Source organism: Nothobranchius furzeri, chromosome 16, assembly GCF_043380555.1.
Source record: "Nothobranchius furzeri strain GRZ-AD chromosome 16, NfurGRZ-RIMD1, whole genome shotgun sequence".
NCBI classification, from domain to species: Eukaryota; Metazoa; Chordata; class Actinopteri; order Cyprinodontiformes; family Nothobranchiidae; genus Nothobranchius; species Nothobranchius furzeri.
The window spans coordinates 23,931,754-23,954,708 of NC_091756.1; the positions used below are offsets into that span (position 1 = coordinate 23,931,754).

At 41.9% G+C, this 22,955-nt stretch overlaps 1 protein-coding gene across 7 annotated transcripts in view; it reads right to left on the bottom strand.

The window, feature by feature from the left end:
• LOC107388274 (zinc transporter ZIP11) overlaps positions 1–22,955 on the bottom strand; it is a 214,674-nt gene that overhangs the window by 167,509 nt on the left and 24,210 nt on the right. For 4 of the 7 annotated variants that reach the window (XM_070545497.1, XM_070545493.1, XM_070545495.1 and 1 more), the window contains exon 4: positions 2,886–3,044. The exons of the other annotated variants lie outside the window; for them this stretch is intronic. In XM_070545497.1, coding sequence (XP_070401598.1) covers positions 2,886–3,044 — 159 coding nt within the window. The remainder of the gene's footprint in view (positions 1–2,885; positions 3,045–22,955) is intronic. 7 annotated transcript variants of the gene reach the window in all.

Here is a 22,955-nt window from a genome sequence, read left to right on the forward strand (position 1 = left end):
CCCTGTGAGGAAAGTTGACCATTGAGCAGGGTTGATGGCTTATCCCTTGGGTCCATGTGGCAGGGGTGAGGAGTGAGCACCACCTCACCCCTGCCACAGCGCTTTGTGATTCATATCTGTGAAAGGTGCTATATAAATAAACTTTACTTACTTACTTACTTACTAATATAATAGTGTTTGTTGTTCAGTTTCGTAACAGTGACAGTCCAAACCAACAGGTTGTTAATTCCACTTGAGGCTTACGTCATTGTTTTTAAATTAGTCCCGGTAATACTGTACACATTGATCAAATGTGGAGGAAGCTAGGCGGTATTAAAATTTGGATACCGCCTAAGCCTGCTTCACTCTCTAATTCCAAACTAAAGGTCAATGAAGAAAAGAGGCTGGAATCATCTGCAAAAAGATGATAAACTGGAAACTCTTATGCTAAATTATTATAAACAGAACTGTTGAGCAGCTGTGGGAAAGACCAACTTCAATGAAAAATCAGTATGGGCACTTATAAATGACAACAAGATGGCGTTATGGAAAACATAACTCTACAAAAAGTGGTCAAAAACCTTCTGCTGCTAACGATCACCTGCACCAACACTGTTTTGGTTTCATACCATCATCCTTACTGCTAATAAACAGTTTTTCCCAGTCAGGACAAGAAGTTTGGTCTCCCTGTCCTGGGAAAACACCCAAAACCTTCAGGAAATATTGTGTATCATCATCCAACCTCACAACCACGCTGGTGTGCAATACTAATGATATTCTCTGCTATAGAATATAGAGTATCAAACAATTCCAGGGGGTCTTGTGAATACATGTTTTGTGTCCTAACATGGGGTCAAGCATTAAGAAAGTAGCAAATTAAACGAACAGCAGTATAATCAATACCGGTTTTATAATGGGCTTTGCACTCGAGGGCACTCCCTTATGGTGAGCCACGGATAAAACCAGGTATCCAAGCATCCTCAGACCAACAGTGGTTTATATATGTTTATGCTGCTAGGTAAGTGTATGTACAGTCAGTAGGTGCTGCAGAAAAGAATGTCTAAAGAAATTATTTATATGATTTCCAAAAAGAATTGCATACCTTCTCTGGGAAAAGTCCAACTCAAAGGCAGCATCTGGCTCCACTTCCCAAGATAAACTCAGTTTGTATTTTGGATTATGTTTCCACTTTTACATGTATGGTTTATCTTGATTCAACAAACCATTGTATACACATACATTCTAGGAATCCGTTTTCTATTAACCAATAGGGTTATGTAAGGCTGTCCTGAGCTCTGATTGGTGTACAAAGTTGTCACTATGGATTTGACAGGAAAGTGCAGTGAACATCTTACTGATTAAACCCATAAGAAACCTTCAGCAAACACTTGGCTCAGACTAATTTTCTATGTCATGTTTTCTGTTCATTAACCAGCAGCTGCACTCAACAGCAATTAAGCAATTATCTAGGAGAAACAAAGAGTGCTGCAGGTACCTTGTTCAGCCTCCCACCAACCATGAGTCACCTCAGATTATGACCAAACATTTGTACAAACTTCTCATTGAAGGCCCCGCTGAAGTAGTACGTGTGTGAACTGCTTCCGGCTCTCTGAGGGTGCAGATGCTTCTTTTCCTCCTCTCCTCCATATTTTATCCTCAAGGCCTTTGTCTATCTGTGTGTGCTGGGTGCACGGCTGCTTCTGCATTTTGTCTGGAAACTGAAATCACTAAAATGGACCTTGTCAGTTGGTCTCTCAATGCGACTGATAAATTTTTTTTCAACGATGAGAACGGGAGAAGGGGCTCCCGGAGGCCCCTCCACGACAGACCCAGTTGGACACATCATGGACTCCTGGAAACAGTGGAACTTGATCTGCCTTTCTCAGTGGTCTGTGGAGGACTCTGAAGACTTGTGGTTATTCGTGGTGTTGGTGTCAGGTCTCCTGCTCATTGGCCTTGGAGGCTACCTGGCTTACCGGAAAATTAACGAGCTGTCGAGGAATATTGGCCTGATCCCGCAGCTCAGAGATGGTTTGCACTGCACTGTGAATTCACAGACTCACATAATTGTCGAGATGAATCGTAAGCTTGGGACTTTGGCCGAGATTCATTGTTGGCACAAAAGATGGATGCCATTAAGGATAGAGTGGACGAATCAGCACGGATTGGGATAGTTTAATGTCCATTATTGGGATTCTGAGAGGTTGAGGACCAACAAACCGTAAAACACAGAGGGAATTATCTCTGTCTGGCCCCAAAACAATTTCTAATCAGAATCTGGTGTCTCCTACGAAAACTCTCCCCTCAGAAGATATGTGGAACGTGCCGTCGCTATGGCAACTCAACTCTGTCTCCTTTCCAAGCCTGGGCGGGACTGCGGGAAGGTCGCCGAATCATTCCAGGGTCACTGCAACCCTCCAACCCTCAATGCTCCTCCCCCTGTTCAGACTGAGGTGACATGCGCTGCTTATCGTGGCTGCAGGAACCGAAGTGTGGATATTCCCAACCCACCACCCCACCTAGTGGACACTTATGTTACGTTGTGTAATGTCTGAAGTCTGTTGCATATATGTATGAGGTGTTTTTTTGCAGAGCAAAGCTGCCCTCCTGGTGGAGGGTGACTCTGAAGTGCTTTTTTCCCCCTCCACCTGAACCAATCCTCATGTAACCCTCTGATCTCTATTTTAGGTAGCGCGACTCAGGGTTGCGAATGACCACAGTCACCAATTCTTGTCATGTGGCTTGCCCATGTATGTCTGATCTCTGAATTGTGTGTACTGAAACTCTAATTTCCCTCTGGGATTAATAAAGTGTCTTTGAAATGAAATGAATTGAAGGCATTTCTGCACATTCCAAACATGATATTTCTCATTGTCAGTAAACTTTTATGAACATTGGTCTCTTACCAGCAAGGGCATGAGCAGGTCAGCAAAGTAAACAAAAGCTGCCCCGAGTGTGAATCCCACAGCAACTGGAAGGAAAGCAAATGAACCGTACTTCCCAGAGTCCTCTGCCATGTCGATTGCTGGTGCCAACAAGGACCAATAGGAAGCAGCCAACATTACCTGAGACAAACAAAATGATGAAGTATGGTTAAAGTTGGATGACTAACTGGCTCACATAAGTTAGCACCTATAGCTAAGGAAGCACCAAAGTGCTGAATAGCAAAACTATTTACAAGGAAAATAATTGACTAGTCACCTAAATTTTATAGTTTTCAAAAAGCTACATTTAAATTTTTTACCAGAATAATCGAGTAAGAACCTGACTCTGGACCCCTAAGCATCCTTTCTAACCCCGGCTTTCCACTGGATGTGTAAGCAGCTCGTAGCTGCCTTTCCCCGGGAGCGTTTCAGACAAGACACACAGCTGGTGTTTACGAAATGGTCAGAGAATGGCAAGGCCTACACATCACTTCAGAAGCTCACATGATAACAATCAAGGAGAAAGATGGCAGCATGTATCCATAAAGGTCTGTGGTTTGTTTTCTGTTCTGTTTACCTCGGCTACGTAGGTTTCACAGGTGAACATGTGTTGTTTTATTAGTTAGCCAAAATGGGACTTTTGTTGAGAAAGTTTCAGGATGTTTTATTCTGCTTTTGTGTTTGATTTCCTGTCTGGCCCAATCTGAACTGCTGAAGCGCAGTGATGTGTTACTCTGGTTCTAGGTTGCTTGGCACCAGTGCGTACTGCACCTAGTGGATGTTACCCAACACTTACACATCAGGTGGAAAGGCCCAGTAGATTTTAGGTATTTTCCCTTAATTATTTGTATTTAATTAGCTTGTAATCGTGCATGACTCACTGTACCTTCAACTTGCATTGTTTTGTTAAAAGTGAAATTGACATCACAGATTTGACTTCATTAAATTTCTTTTGAAGGAAAATAAAGTTAGTAAAAACTGGAATCAAAGTGTTCAGGTAAGCTTTATGTTTCTAAGTGTTACGTAGTGTGATAAAAAGTAACTGTTACATATTATCAGGCATTACTCACCAGTATGAACCTGTTTTGGTATTTTCAGTGTATTAAAAGCATTAAATTCCCTCTTAGATAATTTATTCTGAAAACATTTTCTGCAACTGGACCAAAGACGGGGTTGTATCTGACAACATTTTATTCCAATCCTTATGAGCCTTCAATGAGTACCTGCAAGTTTTTTATTACTGAACTGTTGCTAAAACGTTTTTGTTTATTTGGAGTCCGGATGGTATTCTCATAGCAGCTACCAAACACAAAGTAAGCTGTGAAATTACAAAGGTAGACATTTCTTCAGGAGCCTCAATAGTATGTACCACTACGGGGGAGGTGGTGTCTTTTATTACATAACTCTAAGACTATCAACACCCTAAATGCAGATAAGCTAGAGGAGATGATTGTGGACATGAGGAAGGAGACGAGACCTCACCGTCCAATGTTGATTCCAGAGTTTTAAGTGCAGAAGGCAAGTAGGACAGCCCCAGAAAAAGCAGCTAGTTAAGAGGGCTTCACATCAGTTACGCATTTTAACAAAACTGAGAAAGTTTGGCAGGTCGAGTAGCATCATCAGAAATGTCTACAGCTGTGTTACTGTTACTAAGGTTGTTTTGATCAGCTGCATCACTGTGTGGTACGGCAGACTCAGACTCAGCAGGTGGAGTCCACTCACCCCCGTCACTGACTGTTTACACTAATACCGTCAGGCCATAGGTCCACTAGCATGAAGATGCAGGACAACCAGACCAACAAGTCTTTGTTTATCTTCCGAGCTGTGCTAAGCTTCATCCATTTTCCCAATTTAAACACAGCTTGCAGTCTATAAAAGGTATAACAACAGAACAATCACATTTCTTCTTCCACATGTTGCTAATAAAAGTTTAGCTCTCTTCACGTTAACTTTCCTACTGCTACCAACCAATAATGACGTTCTTCGACCTGTAAAACCGTTCTTTTCTGATCAAGTCAAGGTGACAAAAGATCTGCATGTGAATGAGAGCAGAGATACGTCTTTGCTTTAGAGTCAAGAGGTTCATATTAGATTGTGACAACATATCAACAAATATTAATTCAATCTACAAGTCATGTTTCCTTAATAGAAGCTTAGCCAAGTGTGTCTTGGATAATTGATATTGGGCCCGTATAACAGAAAATGCTACAGGAGTGAGTGATGTTTATTCAGCAAAAATCAATGTGCTAATACGTTTCATCAATAGAGCACTCATATCTGCTCAGTGAAGAATAAACAGCCTGCAGCTAATTTAACTCCTACTTACTGAACTTTCAGCAGATGTACAAAAACAAGATAAGTGTTTAGTTTTATGCCAAGATGCCATTTAGACTTAATATTCAAATCATATTATAGATGAACTTTAAGCTACCTGCTGTTTGTGCCAAACTTAAATGTTTCTCTTCTTTAAATTTAGTCAGAGGAATGAAAGTGTTTTTATTACTAGACTTGAGTCTATGAAGATGTTTTTTAAAGGTGCTGAAACACACTGATGATGACAAAAACACGCTTCCATTCTTTTCCGTTACGACCCCGATCCTCTCGTCTCGAGTTTCCCTCTATGATCATAACACACCCTGTGAATTCTTTAGAAACTAACATTTTACTGAAGAGCAACACTGACTAACACGCTTCTTTACAAGCAACCTTAACACTTGGCGTGGCCAAGAGTGATAAACTGAGTTCAAAGAGCATTAATCAGAAATAACAGAAAATATGACACCACTTAACCTCTTAGAAAACTCATTTATCAAGTCCAGTGACCTTGTGATGGCAGAGGGCAAAGCAGACAAAAAAATTCTATTTTACTGAACCCATTTTCATCTTATGCAATGTTATAACCAATTATCTTTTTTTTTTTTCATTTCATCTTCAGAACAAAGAAATTGTTGTTTTGTTTCTTCTGTCTGATTTAGAGCCACCACAACTCAGACCACTTTCACAATCTGATTTTAACTCGAAGCTTGAAATGGTCCCTTTAGGAAACTGGAACATGTATCTGACGAGCACTGATTACTACTTTACTTTTACTGAAAGTTTTCTTTCTTGTCAAATTATTTACGGATTTAGCCTAAAGTTTTCCAAAATACCTTTGTACAGTTTAACTTCACATTCAAGAGTAAATAGTTGATCTGGACATTAAACCCTTTATTAAATGCATTGTAGGATGAACTGAGAGAAACCCGTCATTTTTCCAGTCGACTTTGATGGTGTGACAATTTGCAGGCGACATGTAGCACTGACATGAGAGTCAAACCAGAGTGTTAAAAAGGAGTGTTTCCTAATCAAATGTGTAGATGTCACTTTGGACAAAATAACTGAACTCCCACTGCAGATATAACACCTACAGACTCCACCCCTTTATTCTAAAACTTGGACTGGTAGTGACCGATTGGCTGCAAAGAGCTGCAGGAGCTGCAGTGGGTGAGGTGCATTGTGGTTTGTCATGTTTTTGTTAGTTTGTTCTATTTTGGGGTGTTTATTAGGGATGCCACAATCCGATCACATGATTGGAAATCGGCCCTGATCATGTGGTTTCAGACTGATCGGGACTCTGGCATTACTTCCCGATCCAAGCCCCGATCCGGACTTGGATACTGGGTTCAAATTACAGGAGAGCAACTTGGTTCTCCTTACAGGTTGTCAGGCTCCCCTGATGCCCTTAACTTACACACCCAGAAGGAGCACAAAGAGATCCAGTTTCTACCTTTATTATATTATTTATATGGACTCAGCGTAGCGGGGATTCTTTTGAGCAGAGATGCAGAGAGCGGCAGGCAGACCGCTGAGTATTCATGAACTCCAGCTGCGTTCTGCACACGGCCACAGTAACATGTTCCAAGTTTCTAAGTGGCGTCACTAAAAATTATAAAATTAACACAGTCATTCGTGTCCGTTCATTTTCTCTCTGGTAAGTTCTGTCTGTACTTGAGCATGACGTGTGGACGCACTCGCGCTGCAGTGCTCGTCACTGGCGCAGCCGGGCAGCGCGGCGCACACTCCGCTTCTTTACGGTCAATAGATCAATTTGATCTGCTGGTTAAAACGTTACTTGTGAGGTGAAAAAGAACGAAGCAGGCAGGAGTTTTTCTGGAGGACTGGGAGATGCAGGAAGATCAGAGACAGACGGGACAGGAAGATCAGCGACAGACAGGACAGGAAGATGAGAGACAGACAGGACGGGAAGATCAGAGACAGACAGGACGGGAAGATGAGAGACAGACAGGACAGGAAGTTCAGAGACAGACAGGACAGGAAGATCAGAGACAGACAGGACAGGAAGTTCAGAGACAGACAGGACAGGAAGATCAGAGACAGACAGGACAGGAAGATCAGAGAGAGACAGACAGGACAGGAAGATCAGAGACAGACAGGACAGGAAGATCAGAGACAGGACAGGACAGGAAGATCAGAGACAGACAGGACAGGAAGATCGGAGACAAGACAGGACAGGAAGATCAGAGAGAGACAGACAGGACAGGAAGATCACAGACAGACAGGACAGGAAGATCAGAGACAGACAGGACAGGAAGATCAGAGAGAGAGAGACAGGACAGGAAGATCAGAGACAGGACAGGACAGGAAGATCAGAGACAGGACAGGACAGGAAGATCAGAAACAGACAGGACAGGAAGATCAGAGAGAGACAGACAGGACAGGAAGATCAGAGACAGACAGACAGGACATGAAGATCAGAGACAGACAGGACAGGAAGATCAGAGAGAGACAGACAGGACATGAAGATCAGAGACAGACAGGACAGGAAGACAGGAAAATAAAAACCAAGAAAACAAAACAAAATTCTTAAAAAATAAAATAGGTAGATTGATCCCACTACACGTCTGTACCTGTATGAAGCAATAATTTATCAGCATATTTATATAGTTGATACAATTCAGATCATCTTCAAAACTCCGTCCCATGCCCAGGGGCGTATCTAAGCATTTTGGGGGCCGAGGCAAAATAGACCCCTGCCAGGTATTTTAAGTTGAAGAGCTCTCTGTTTTTATATTAGACTTTTTATATTTGCAATAAAGTCCAAAAGTGAAGAATTTATGTTATTTATTACTTGGTTGTTTAAGCTACCTCACAGAAGTGATCTGCTGTTAAAAATTAAAATAAAAAGGTAATTAAATAAAAAAATAAGGAGCATTCTGGAATTGTTTCTTCCTCTTCTTTATATATTTTTATATGTATCGAAAGTATCGGAAAGGGACTCGGTATCGGCAGATTCTCAAATTCAAATGACTCTGACTCGAGGGCAAAAAATCCTGATCGGTACATCCCTAGTGTTTATGCATGTTTATTTTGGGGGTGGTTGTGTTGTTTTAGTACTTTATTTTCTGTTGCAAATGTGATGTTACTTGTTGTGTCAAGTTGGTAACATAAAAGAGGTCGGTCAAATGAATCGGACCGCTGCGCCGTTCTGCTGTCACAATAAAAAAGTGTGTATGGTTCTCACTAAATGCTCAGGACTCCGCTCATTGTGTTCCCCTCTCATTGGCTGGTTGCGGTCATGATGTGTACAAGGCCAGTTTGGCCAGCTTTTATCAGTGTGGCTGGTAGCTTCCTGGCATGGGCGTAACTGACGCGGGATACACGTGGAACATGCCCCCCGCCCCACTTCCCGTGCCAGTGCCATCTATACCCTGCACTTTTTTTCAGCCATATGAGCTGACATTGCAGGAAAACTCATTTTTCAGAGCCATCTCTGAACGCACCTCAAGCGTACACACACTCACGTGAATGGTTCTGTGCTTCTGAGCAGAGGCCGAGCAGCAATTCAAAACCGCAAAAGCAAAAAAATGTCCTGTTTCTTCCAAAAAAATGTGAGTTAAATGATGCTGTTGCATGCAGATAGTGTTAGCTACATGGTGGCTAGTTAACCCCTGCCAACAGATCATGTTAAGCTAAACAGTATCATTTTACCTGGTATATCCCTCAATTAGTTCATGCTGGGATTAAACTCAATTATACTTCATTTCTGTGCAGAGCTTGTGCTCACTGTAGCATTCTGCATGTTTGAAAGAAAGATTTATGCCACAGCAGACAGGGAAAAGCCTCAAGACCAGAGGACTGGAGAAGGGACGATGAGATTTACAGGTAAGGGGAGATTTAAACTTGCTGAGAAAAAGAGTTCAATTGTTAGGAGAAACAAGGCAGGCATCAGAAAGAAATTAAAACCATATTTAAAAAGATCATAATAAGAAAACAAGAGGTAGATTTAAGAATAAAAATGAAAAAATAAAGGACATGGGAGCCTGAAGAAGAGAAGCTAGCGAGGAAGAGTCAACACAAGGTCACACCTAAAGTGGCCATTTTAAAGGTGTGGGTCACTTATTTAATCACTACATTTGTAGTGGTCTCTAGTAGGAATAAGTGCCTTGTAAGTTCTCAGAGGGAAACAATATACTGGTGCACCATTTCCAAGAAATTTATTTAATTTTTCATTATTTAGGTGTTACACAGCTCTTATAGCGACGGCCATCTACTTCCGGGCCATGGGTCCCCGTAAGAATGAAAAAAAAAAAAAAGAATGCACGTCAATGGGGCACTTAATAGACTCCAAGGCAGAGAGGAAAATTATCTCTGTCTGCCCTAAACAAAGTCTTGTTATCCTAATCTGACGCCAAGGCAGCCTCCAAAGCTGCCATCAATATCAACCCCCACGAAAGGAGGAATGTAGATAGATGCTGTGACCCCCCCCCCCCCCCCCCCCCCCCCACCTTCAGATTGTGACTTCTGTTTCGAGGTCATCAACCTGCAGGAAACGATGTGCTCTCTGGCCCTCCTCTCTCCCTCCCACCTGTTTGACTGCAGCTGGCTGAGCGCCGTACACTGGCAGCTCCCGTTGGGAGGATTCGAGATCCCCCCCCCATGGGGGGTCATGTGTCTTGCCCATGTATGTCTGATCTCTGAATTGTGTGTACTGAAACTCAATTTCGTTTCTCTGTATGTCTTGCGCATGTGGTAGAAATGACAATAAAATGACTTTGACTTGACTTTGACAAACTATTTTCTAATCCGCTTGTCATGCGCCATGGACGTCACATATCAGTCAATCAATCAATCACCTTTATTTATACATGCCAGCAAAGTGCTGTACAATAAAAATAAAAACAAATATGACTTTACATGCTCACTCTGACAGGAGTGTAGGAAAAACGTGTCTCTGGGGATGCTACGTGACAGTCTAACAAAATATCAGGAAGCCGTAAAGGATGCAAAATGTCAGTCTCTTTCTTCTGTTATCTCAACAAATGGTCTCTCTCCTAGGACTTTGTTTAAAACCATTGACTCTGTTTTAAATCCTATTTCTGCTGCTTCTAAACATGGACAGGGTTCTGCTTGTGAGGATTTCTTGAAATGTTTTATTGAGAAAGTGCGCTCTGTTAAAAAATCCATCTCCCTGGTAATGTTGTTGAGTTTTATCTTCTCTACCAGCTGTCACATTTAATGAGTTTACACCAGTCTCTCCTGCTACTTTAACTGACCTGGTGAAAAAAATGAAACCTGCAGGTAGTCCTTCAGATGTCATTCCTGCCAAAATGATGAAGGAGGTTTCCCCTGTTTTGGGAAATTTGCTGCTCACTAACTTAAACGCCTGTCTAAAATCAGGAATTGCCTCGGCTGCATTCAAACATAATACAGTACCTTATACAGTATAGATGCTTTTTAAAGCAAAGAACAAGTGAAGCAGAAAATAGGTGCAAAAAATACAAGAATAAATTAGTTACAATAATAAGAAAACAAAAATTATTATTATAGCAAATTATTAGACAAAAATAAAAATAATATCAGAGCAACTTGGGGAATACAAATAGCGTAACAAAAAGAAATAAAACAGCTTCAACTGTTCCGCAATACTTTGCAAATGGACAGTCGGAAATTTGTGAAACTAGCACAATAGCCAACAAATTTAACAATTACTTTACTAGTGTGGGACCAAACTTAGCAAACAACATTCCTAAAAGAACTAATTATAACATCAGTGGAAAAACAACAGGTAATAAAAATAGTATACTTCTGAGTCCAGTAACTAGCGATGAAATAAGAATCATTGTAAATAAATGCATCAATAAAAGAACTACTAACTGCAATGATCTAGACATAACATTAATAAAAAATATAATAGAAAATATGATCCATCCCTTCACGTACATATGTAATTTATCTTTCACAACAAGGACATTTCCAGATAACATGAAAATAGCAAAAGTCATACCGATATATAAAAGTAGTGAAAAACGCACTTTTTACAATAACAGCTTCACAGATTAAAATGGCCCCATAGATCCCATATTCCCATCCCAGCCCCCATCCCCAAGTATAAAACAATTGACAATTACAGTTCCCCTCCCGCACCCAACTTCCAAAGTGGACATACAATCACCCGCACACTAGTCCATGCACACACACACACGCACGCGCACTCACGCACAAACACACACACACACACACACACACACACACACACACACACACACACACGTGAACGTGAACAACGTTGATGTCTTTAAGCATGGTGGGCCACCAGAACCTGCTGCAGATGACTCCAAGGGTCTTTGTTATTCCTGGGTGACAAAACTGATGGGAACTATGGCAGAAACACAGTACCTCTGTGCGTAGATGATCTGGGATGAAGAGACTATCAGGTGGGCACTGAGAAGGTGCTGGATGAAGCTGACATGCCTCCTTGAGTTTCCCTCCAGTTCCAGTCTTGATACTCCTAGAAGAATGCTCCGAGGTAGGATGTGGGTGTCAGGGAGTGAGGATGGTTCGGGTGTCTGTGGCTCCATGTTTCTAGACAGGGCGTCTGGTTTGACATTCTTTTATCCAGGTCTGTAGGACAGGGTAAAATTATATCTGCTGAAAAACAGAGCCCACCTTGCTTGTCGGGGATTGAGTCTCTTGGCTGATTTGACGTACTCCACGTTTTTATAGTCCGTCCACACCAAAAAAGGGGTGACTACCCCCTCCAACCAGTGTCTCCATTCCACCAGAGCCAGTTTGACTGCCAGGAGTTCCCTGTCCCCGACATCATAATTACGTTCAGCAGGGGAGAGCGTCTTTGAAGCAAAGGCACAGGGATGGACCTTATCGTCCGGACCCCTCTGACTGAGGGCAGCGACCACTCTAACGGCCGAGGCATCCACTTCCACAATGAACTGTCGTGTGACGTCCGGGGAACAGAGAACTGGGGCTGACATGAACAGTTCCTTGAGTTTCAGAAACGAGACATTAGCTTGATCATTCCACTGGAAACCAACCTTACAGGATATTAGGGCATGGAGAGGGGCTGCTATCTTGCTGTATCCTTTAATGAAGTGTTGATAAAAGTTGGCGAACCCCAAGAATCGTTGTAGTTGTTTACGGTCGGTGGGTGTGAGACAGTCTAGGACTGCAGACACTTTAGCCGGATCCATGGCAATCTGGTTGGGAGAAATGATAAACCCCAGAAAGGAAATAGATGAACAATAAAATTCACATTTCTCCGTTTTAATAAACTGGTTTTTCTGTAGTAGCCTGAGGATGACAGTTCTGACGCGTCTTTTTTTTTGTGATTCCAAGTCTGGATAAAAAATATGAATGTCATCCAGGAAGACAAAAACATTTTTCCCCACCATGTCTCTTAATATGTCATTTACCAGAGCCTGAAAAACAGCAGGGGCATTAGAAAGTCCAAAGGGCATCACTAGATATTTGTAGTGACCAGTGGGAGTGTTAAACGCGGTCTTCCACTCGTCTCCTTTGCGTATACGGACCAGACGGTAGGCATTGCGGAGATCGAGTTTGGTATACACTTGCGCCCCCTGGATGGAATCAAGAGCAATGTTAATAAGGGGAAGTGGGTAGCAGTTCTTTACAGTAATGTTGTTGAGATCTCTATAATCGATGCAGGGTGACAGAGAGCTGTCCTTTTTCCCAAAAAAGAAAAAGCCTGCTCCAGCTGAAGATGATGAGGGGCGGATGATGTCTGCTTGAAGGGACTCTGATACATTTCTGTATGGCGGTGCGTTCAGTCACAGAGAGGGAAAACAAACGCCCAGGGAGTGGTACCTGGGAGGAGATCGATGGCACAGTCATATGGGTGATGTGGCGGCAGCTTGGTGGCTCGGTGTTTATTGAAAGCCATCTTCACGTTGTGATCATCTGGGGGAACTTTGGAGAGGTCAGGATAGGTTTCTTGGAAGTCTTGTGTAGATGGAGTACATGATGATGCATTAAACAAACATTTAGACAGACATTGGTCAGACCAACTTAAAATCTCCCCCTCACACCAGTCGAGATGTGGGTTGTGGGTTCGGAGCCAGAAAAAACCCAAAATGATCGGGATATCAGAGGAATTGATGAGCAGGAAGCAGAAGTTTTCTCACTGGTTCTGTTTCATGGGTGACATGATGTATGCGGTGCCCGTCTATGGCCTGTATTTCCTGTGTTTTGAGAATGGGGTGGAAACTCAACCCAATAGACTTGGCAAAATCAATGTCCATAATTTCTGTGTCTGCCCCTGAAACAATGAAGACAGGACATTGATGTTCCTGGTTTGAGTGAGAGAACACAGCATTGGTGAATGGACGTATAGGAGTTCTAGGGATGATATGGCCCAGTAGACACCTCCTAACTTCTACTGGGCCTTGCCTTTTTGGCAGACAAATGTGGACACTGTGGCCTTGGTTTCCACAATAAAAGCACAAATGCCGCAATCTTCTTCTCTCTCTCTCTCTCTCTCTCCTGACAAGTTAGTTTTATTTTTCCAAGCTGCATTGGTTCTTCCTCATCAGGTTTGGATGAGACGAGGTTACTCACAAATGTTCTGGTTCCTGAAACAGCCTGCCCAGATAGAGAAAGACCTCGGTCAGAAGCATGAGTGGATCCTCTAGTTGTTTCTCTGCTTCTTTCCATGAGCATGACATCAATGCGAGTGACGAGATCCTCCAGTCCCTCCAGGGTTCCAGGGAACTCTCGAGTGGCGAGTTCATCTTTAATTCTGTCAGACACACCTTGGTAAAACATGTCCATTAATTACGGTTCATCCCAGTCACTGTCAGCAGCTATGGCATGAAAATCGATGATATATTCAGTGACTTTTCTGGTTCCTTGTTTTAGAGTTAGTAACCCCCTGGTGGCTTCTCTGTTAGGCAGGACTGGGTCGAAAACCCGAATTAACTCAGCAGAAAAACTTTTGTAACTGTAGCAGATATGGGAGTACTTAGGCCACTCAGCTGTCCTCCACACTTTAGCTTGTCCTGATAACAATGATATCACATATGCCACTCTGGACAGTTCAGTAGGAAATGAAGATGGTTGTAATTCAAAGTGTATTTCACACTGAGTGAGAAAAGGACAACACAGTTTTGGCTTACCCTTGAAGACTTCCGGAGGAACTAGTCGGGGTTCGTGAATCTGAGAACAGGAAGTGGTGGGAGCGTTGGATAAGCGGCTGTTCCATGATGTGCCCAGATGATTTTGTAATGACCTGAGCTTGGACGTAGGGCCCGTGAGGACACTGAACACAGTAAGACGTTTAAAATGTTTATTAAAACAATTCAGGAGTTTGTCACCAAAACTGCAGAGAGATGGCTGGGTTGTAGTGAGGCGGAAGCGTGGTCAGAACATGAGATGATGGCGAGAGTTCCGAGAGGGCAGGCGAGAGCTCGAAGTCAGGGGACAGATCCACTGTCGATAATCCGGGAAATTCAATAGCATGGTAGGGAATGAAGCAGGGGTTCAAAGCAAGCGAGAATCCGAGAGACAGAACCGGGTCGAGATACATGAGACAGACGATGGATGGAAGGCTGGAGAATTTACTAACTGTGGCATTCAATAGTCTGGCACTGGTTGGAGAGCAGGCTGGGTGTAATATAGCAGAGGAGGCAGGTGTGTGGCATGAGCTGATGACAGGGAGCAGGTGATGATAATTAAGTGGCTGATGGCTTGATTGAGGAGGCAGCTGAGGCAGAGGAGGGTGACAGCCTGAGAGTCATAACAGAATGAGCTTCTCTCAAAAACTACTTACATTTCAGACACTTAAACATAGAATTTAGCTGCTTCAATAAGCCAAAAATACTTCACTATCCCTGAGTGGAGTACATGTGAATTGGCCCAACAGAAAGTCTGTTTTAACAACACAATCACTACTGATTTGGACCAATCAGGAAGAACATATCCTTCAAATATTTTTAAACACCAGTAGATCTTTTAGTTAGATTGTAATCAGTTACAAACTGTGTTGAGTGGCACTAAACTTGATTTTGGAGGGGGGGAAAAGTGACTTTATGGTTTTTAATTAGTTCTCTAACTTGTATAAACTAAACTGCACATCTACTGATGCCTTAAATGGTCACATTAAAAGCAAACATTTAAAACTTGTAAAATCCCATATTTGTGAAATGTTTCATTTTATTTTAAATGTCAACCTATCAGCATGACATTTATCTAAATGTCCCCTCCGTTGCCACACTAGGGTGTTAAATAAATAATTTAGGACACCATGAGACAGACAGCATAAAGTAGGTAAATCAATGCTCTCGCCATTAGCACCGCTTTTCCAAACTCCACAGGTGGCTGCGGTCCTACAACACTTGAGGGCAATCATTTGGATGCAGCATAATCAATGTCGCAATCAGTGCCTACCCTGTTGAGTAGGAGGATCCAAGCCGGCAATGGGAGTCAATTTCAGAAAACAGCACTAAGTCAATTCAAGCTTTTAGAAGTTTTACATTAAATGCTACCAGAGTAGCAGATGGCCTTTGTGGTAAATCAGGAATTTATCACAAAAGTTTTCATATAGTGCATTTGTTTATTTATTTACCATTTCATGCAGTTGTGCTTAACTGTTTAAGGTGGTCAACTACTGCCCCAGTTCAAAAACATTCTTAAAATGGCTTGTTTTGGTCCTCATCAGCAGCATCATTGTGGATGCACAGTAAAATGCACACAGGAATAACTAGTCGGTGTGAGATGGCATATCTCTCACACGTCCACTCAACTAGAGGTACATGACTCATGCACAATGTTTCCAAAGGTATTGAGACCCAGCATCAGTCAGTGCACTCAGGTGTTCCAATAAACCTGGTAGAGCATATATGTGATAAGTTAAGGCTAAGTCTAGGTCCTCACAAAGGGACTCCTGGAAGAATGATCATAAATTCACATGAGCATGCTGTTGAACTGTTATAGCTACAAAGGGTAATTGTAGCAGCTTTGATACTGTGGGCAGCGACCAAGTCCTGCTGGAAAAGGAAACCAGAATCTCTAAAATGTCCTGGTAGGTGTCTATTATTCACCATTATTAACTGGTCTTCCAGCCTGTACTGTGAGACCTCTTCAAATGGTCCAGAACGCAGCGGCGCGTCTGGTCTTCAATCAGCCAAAAAGAGCACACGTCACCCCTCTGTCCATTGAGCTCCACTGGCTACCGCTAGCAGCATGCATAAAATTCAAATTGCTAACACTAGCATACAAAGTCCGAGATGGTACGGCTCCCATCTACCTGAATCCTATTGCAAAGGCTGACGTCTCGGCCCGGCCGCTCCGGTCATCACAGGATTGTCGGCTAGCAGTGCCCACACCACGCTCAGGACAATCCAGACTCTTCTCATGCATCGTTCCACAAATGTGGAATGACCTTCCAAGCACTACCAGAACAGGGGCTTCCTTTTCAATTTTCGAGAAACTCCTGAAGACCCTGCTCTTCAGCGAGCATCTTCTAAACTAGCACCCTCCCTGCACCCGTCCCCCCTCTCTACTGTCCACTCCTTGTTCCCTCCTCTCCATGATTGATGTCAAGTTGTTATTATTGTTGTTGTTACCCTCAAGGGCAACATGCCGATTATCACTTGTAAGTCGCTTTGGACAAAGGTGTCTGCTAAATACATAAACATAAACATAAACATATAATACATACATTTGCATTTGAATGAGCAGATCTTCATTAGAGTAGACACATACTTAGAGAAGTTTTTTTAACCTCAAGAACCCACACTCATACTGAATGGGACTCATTTACATGTCAATAACAAATGCAGATTCTTGTTTGAAGATCCTACTGCTGAGTTATGACTTCATGTACCATACAAAGCTCTGGGAGCTATCGACGATTCATTAGTGTTTCCATTAGTTTGTTGCAGATAACGGCGGTTTTCTTCTTCATTGTTCTCTTTGCCAGCAGTGCTAGGTGGATTCTAATCACAGCTTTCGTGTTGCAAACTTTTTTACTAATGTGACAGAGATGAACATGGATCAAGTTGATTATTACACAGCATAGAATACATCCTTTACAAAATGTGAATTCATGGCGTTGAGACAGAAACCGCCTCCTCGTATCAAGGTACAAAGATTATCGTCATCAACTGCTGCATGTGCATTTGTCTTTAAACAAAAAGTAATCTCATGAACTACATGGTAGATTTAAAAGGGAACATCTTTTGTGAATCTCTACTGCTATTACAACCCTAACCCACTCTGAACATGATGTGATGTCACAAAATTAGCACAAGTCATTCAATCCAAAGTCTTGTGCTAATAACTCCACTGTTGATTTTGGCGATCTTACCTCGTATTTGAGTAGCTCAGTGGTCAATCTTTGTGGAAAATTAACAAGATTTAGTTTTGATGGTTATGTATTAATAGAGCTGCATCATCCGTCCTTTTCCATCTACACTAGTGAAAGTCATTCAGGGTTAGCCGGAGTACCTCATCTGTCTCCAATTAATACAAAATGCTGCACGGAGGTTTTTAACTGGTTTATTATGTTTATTCACTTAGCAGAGTGAATAAACATAAACATAATACAAAATGCTGCACGGAGGTTTTTAACTGGTAAAAAGACATCTTATCGTATTACTTCATTAGTTACTTGTTTCGTTTAAGATTTGTTTTAAACTTCTATTGGCTTTAAATCTTTGAATGGTTTGGCCCTGAGTTACCTGCCTGTTATGCTGCAGCTATACGCCCCTCTAAGCTCCCTTAGCTCTGAAAGATACTTTCCCAGCTGAATATTAGAGGGGAAAGACCTTTCTCTGTGGTGATCCCTAAACTATGGAATGATCCTTTGTTTCAATTCAGACAGTCTCCTTCGTTGGTGGTTTTAACATCTAGGCTGAAAATCTCTGTTTATGCTTTGGCATTTGATTTGGGGTGACAGACGTTTTTATGTATGCATGGATTGAGTTAGTTTTAGTATTTACATAGTGTTTTTCATTGTTTATGCATGGTTTTATTGTCCTTTTTCATGTCAGTACAGTTTTTGGCATTAAGCAGTTTTAAAAGTGCATTTTAAATCCAAGTATGGTATGCTATTAATAACACATCATTCAAATGGTACCTGATGAGAGAGCAAGAATATTTTTATACAGCATCTTCAAAGAGAAGTTTCATAGAGAAACGTAAATATGTTCTTAATAAAATATGATCGGTAATGCTGGGTTTCACATGCAGGCTGAACATGAAATAGTCTTCTACCCCTATTTCCTGCATAAGCCATTGAAAGAAAATAGATGGGGATATGCTTGAGTCAGAAAAGTCAGACTCTTCAACATCCCAGGAACATATCTGCATATGGACTCACCCACCATAGCTCACAGCCACGAATGACTGTTGATTTTGTGGCTGAGAGAGAGCAGGGTGCATCTCAGCAAGTAGAAGCTTAGCAACTCCACAACACGGCGCAACACGGCTTGTGTTATTTATGGAGATTAAAGAGACTTTAAGGAGTTTGAAATTATGCTCGCGATTGCCCCCTCAGACCAAACGCGCAACTGCAGCTTCAATAATAAGCTCGTGCCTGAGGCGTGCATGCTGTACGTGCACACTCCTGAACGAATTAATCAATTTCCCTCTAGGATTAATAAAGTATTTTTGAATTGAATTTGAATTTGAAAACAACAGCTGAGTCAGTCCCGTATCGGTGCAATTTACAGGTTTAGACTGTTCTTCACAATTCTAATAAATTAGACTTTGTATTCTGATGCAGACGCACTAAACAAGCAGCCTTAAAAATGCTCCGACTATCATTAACGAAAAGCCCCTGGCTTGCTTTGGAAGCATCCACCCTTTTCCCCATTACTATTTTATTAGTTCAAATGATTAATTAGTATGATTAAAATGGCCCACATTGCTTTCATGTGTAAAATAAATTCCAAAAGTATAAATCAAGTGATATTAGGGCTGATCTGGTGTGGTGATCCAAACCAATCTAAGACATAGCTCAGATCTCCTGCTCTCCTTGTTCTCACAGACTGTCAAGTTTGTGCATTAGCAGCATTTTCTTGAACAGCGGCTTTTTCCCCTTCTCCACTTCTCTGTTGTGTTTTCTCTCTACCTAGAACGTGATAATAATGGCATACACTGAGCAACTGCCAGCGGGTAACCATCCCCGTGTCACGGAAGGAAATTAACTGTCCTCAGAAACATTGCTAGGTTTGTCGCTAGGCGCTAGAAACAGCGACAAAGTTGCAGAGTTGGCAACACTGCCTCTCGCTCTGCCGCTAAGCTATAGATAGCAAATGCTACGGGCTATGCCTGAACGTGAACGCGCATGACGTCATCACGCATTACACTGCCATTGGAAGGCACTGGGGAAGCAGGCTATTCGACCCGAACATGCTCTTTTTCTGTGACTTTACAGAGCTCTGTGTCCAAGCACATTAATAGAGAGTCAAAGGGAAGGACAAGATGTGGTCAAATAAAATAAAAACTAAAGTGTACAAGCAATAGGGATAATCACACCCTGGAGATGATTATGAAACAAAATCCATTCAAAAATGAGGGGGAGATTCACAAAGAGTGGACTGCAGCTGGAGTCAGTGCTTCAAGAACCACCACGCACAGACGTATGCAAGACACGGGTTTTCACCTGTCACATTCCTTGTGTCAAGCCACAAGACACGAGGCAGTGTCAGAAGTGTCTCACCTGGGCTAAAGACAAGGACTGGACTGCTGCTGAGTGGTTCAAAGTTATGTTATGCAATTACAGTAAATTTTATATATCCTTTGGAAATCAAGGTTCTGAATTCTGGAGGAAGAGAAGAGAGCCACATAATTCACGTTGCTTGAGGTCCAAAGTAAAGTTTCCGCAGTCAGTGATGGTTTGGGGTACCATCTGCTGGTGTTGGTCCATTGTGTTTTCAGAGGTCCAAGGTCAACGCAGCCACCTATCAGGAAGTTTTAGAGTACTTCATGCTTCCTGCTGCTGACCAACTTTATGGAGATGCTGATTTAATTTTCCAACAGGACTTGGCACCTGCACACAGTGCCAAAGCTACCAGTACTTGGTTTAAGGACCATGGTGTCCCTGTTCTTGACTGACCAGCAAACTGTTGTGAAAAGGAAGATGCAATACGCCAGACCAACAATTCAGAAGATCTGAAGGCCACTATCAGAGAAACATGGGCTCTCGTAACACCTGACCAGTGCCAGAGTGATCGACTCCATGCCATTCTGAATTGCTGCAGTAATCCAGACCAAAGAAGCCTGAACAAAATACATGCCCATAATTTTCATGTTCATAATTTTCAGTTGGCCAACATTTCTAAAATTCCCTTTTCTTTTTTTGTTGCATTTGTTGTCATTTATAATCATCAACATTAAAAGAAATAAACATCTGAATTCAGTGTTTAATTAATTATTCTAAAATACTAATTTCACTTATTGAAGGGATTTGCTCAAATAAATCTACTTTGCCATGGTAATCTAATTTTATGTCCAGCACCTGTACACTCACTGGTGTCAACATTTCTTTAAGTCCTTCATTATTAGAGTCTTAAACACTGAGTTTTGTGTCCTCCATGACAGCTTACACAAAGTAGTTTTGAAAGAGTGTTAAAAATTCTCCTCTAAAATTAACAGTCTGGTAGCCTTTTCAGACAGGCTTCCATTAGTAAAAGAAGGAGGATTCTTTTTCAGATGATGAAACTGAACGGAGATGTCTGAACGAATGGGCCTGGAAGAAAAGAAAAGATCAAACATTTCAGCAGCCTGTGGAAGACACCTTAAACTTCTTTTGTCAGATAATGTCTTTGGTCACACGTAAACAAAAGCAAAGCATCTGTCTATCTTTGATTACTAGTTCATGTTTTAACATTCAGCTAGACGCTGTAAAATGTCACTAACGGGAGGACTTTTTTCCTACTCTCGGTGGGGACACTTTTTCTTTCCCTCTTCCTAATCCTTTCTTTCCTGCTGTTCTCTGCATTTTCCTCTGGATTTTTCTTAACCATGGATCTGGTCAGCTGGTCTCTGAATGCAATTCATCAAATTTTCTTGCAGGCGTTGCAGATTTGCAATGTTAAAACCTACCTACCTGGTTACTCCACATATGTATTTCATGAGCATTTTTAACTCAGAAGTACCCCTAAAGGACTTAGTTGTTCGTCCTTTTATCAAAACTTATTTTGTGCCTGAGATGGTTAAGAACGGAAAAGGGAGCGCCTTCCTGCCCAGATGGAACACATCCAGATGGATATACCGTATGATGAATTTCTGGGGAGAGTGGAAGATCATGTCTGTTGCTGTTGTCCATGGAGAATGTAAAATATATTTATATATTATTCATAATAATCATTATTGACCTCAACAAAGGGATGTGTTACACTGTAACTAGGAGTGGGAATCGAAAACCGGTTCTTATTGAGAACCAGTTCCCACTGTTTCAATTCCTAGGACTTGTTTGCCATTTTTGCTAATGATTCCCTTTTCAATTCCAGTTGGCATGAATGACGTAACCTCACACACATGCTGCGTTGCAGAACAATAATCAAGATGGTTTCTGGCCTGCCGTCTGCAAAGCTTGCTGTTTTTATTGTTTATTCGGTCTTTGTGTTAGGTCTTCTGGGCCACATACACAGCTATTACGTATGATCGGAATGCTCTTTTGGGTCTTAATGCTGCTTATGATGTGGCTGCGACTCAAAGCTGGATTGGTTATGGTTTGCCGGATCCTGTGCTCATTGGAGTGCCATTTTTCTGAGGAGGATGCCAGTTTTTTATGTCAGCAGGAGACAACAGCAACGTCGGGGGAACCGTGGTAGAAAGCTCATCAGGTTACGTGTCAGCCTGGCAATCTCATCAAAGGAGATCTGTAGGTCTTTGTTGCCTGGGTGTCATCTTGTTGCTCCTAGTTTTATTTTTTGTGTACATCTACTCTGAATGAGATGACTCTGCACTCCTGTAGGAGACCCAAGCTTAGTATGATGAGGTGGTTATATTCCGAGGTTGTTACGACTGCTAGGTGCGACTGCAGAAGGGCTGGAATGAAATGAAAGAAAGATATGCTCACAGTATCTCGTGACTTACTGTATATTAGAGCAAATTACAGAACTGCAATGATGTACAGAGGAATGCAATGAAAAACTTCCAACAGGTTATGTTAAAAAACCTTAATTCAGTGTTGGAACTTGCTAACACTGTAAATTGTTTTGTATGTTTTATTTATTTATTTATTGTAAGAACGGCTGTATTAAGAGCTACACTTTCAGGGTCTCCTACTGTTTGTTGCCTGCCTCCACTAGTTCTTGTCACTGTGCTGGATTCCTTTCTGACCTGATGCCCGCATGTTTTTGTTTTCAATCATTTTAGCTCCTTTGATTTAACTGTTTTCAACAGTAGTTAAACCTCTGACATGGTCCCTCGCGAACTAAAGCATGCGATGGTGAGACCCCTGCTAAAGTAGGTATGTTACTACTTCACTATACTGTGGTATATAGGCAGCTGTCCTCTTTTCTAGTTGAGTAAGATTTGCTTGAGCCTTTCTAGTCAAATTTCAGAACTGGTCACAGCACTGAAACAGCTTTGCTACGGATCCTGAATGATGTATTACTAGCTTCTGATTCGGGTAATTCGATGGTGTTACCAGTGGCGGTTCTACATGGAATTACTCCCCGGGCGAGGCCCCCTTTGCCCCTGAAATTGTAATTTAAACTGACATAAAAAACTGTAGACTACCAAAAATGCCAACTTTTACAGAACAAATCATGTAAAAAATAATCAGTG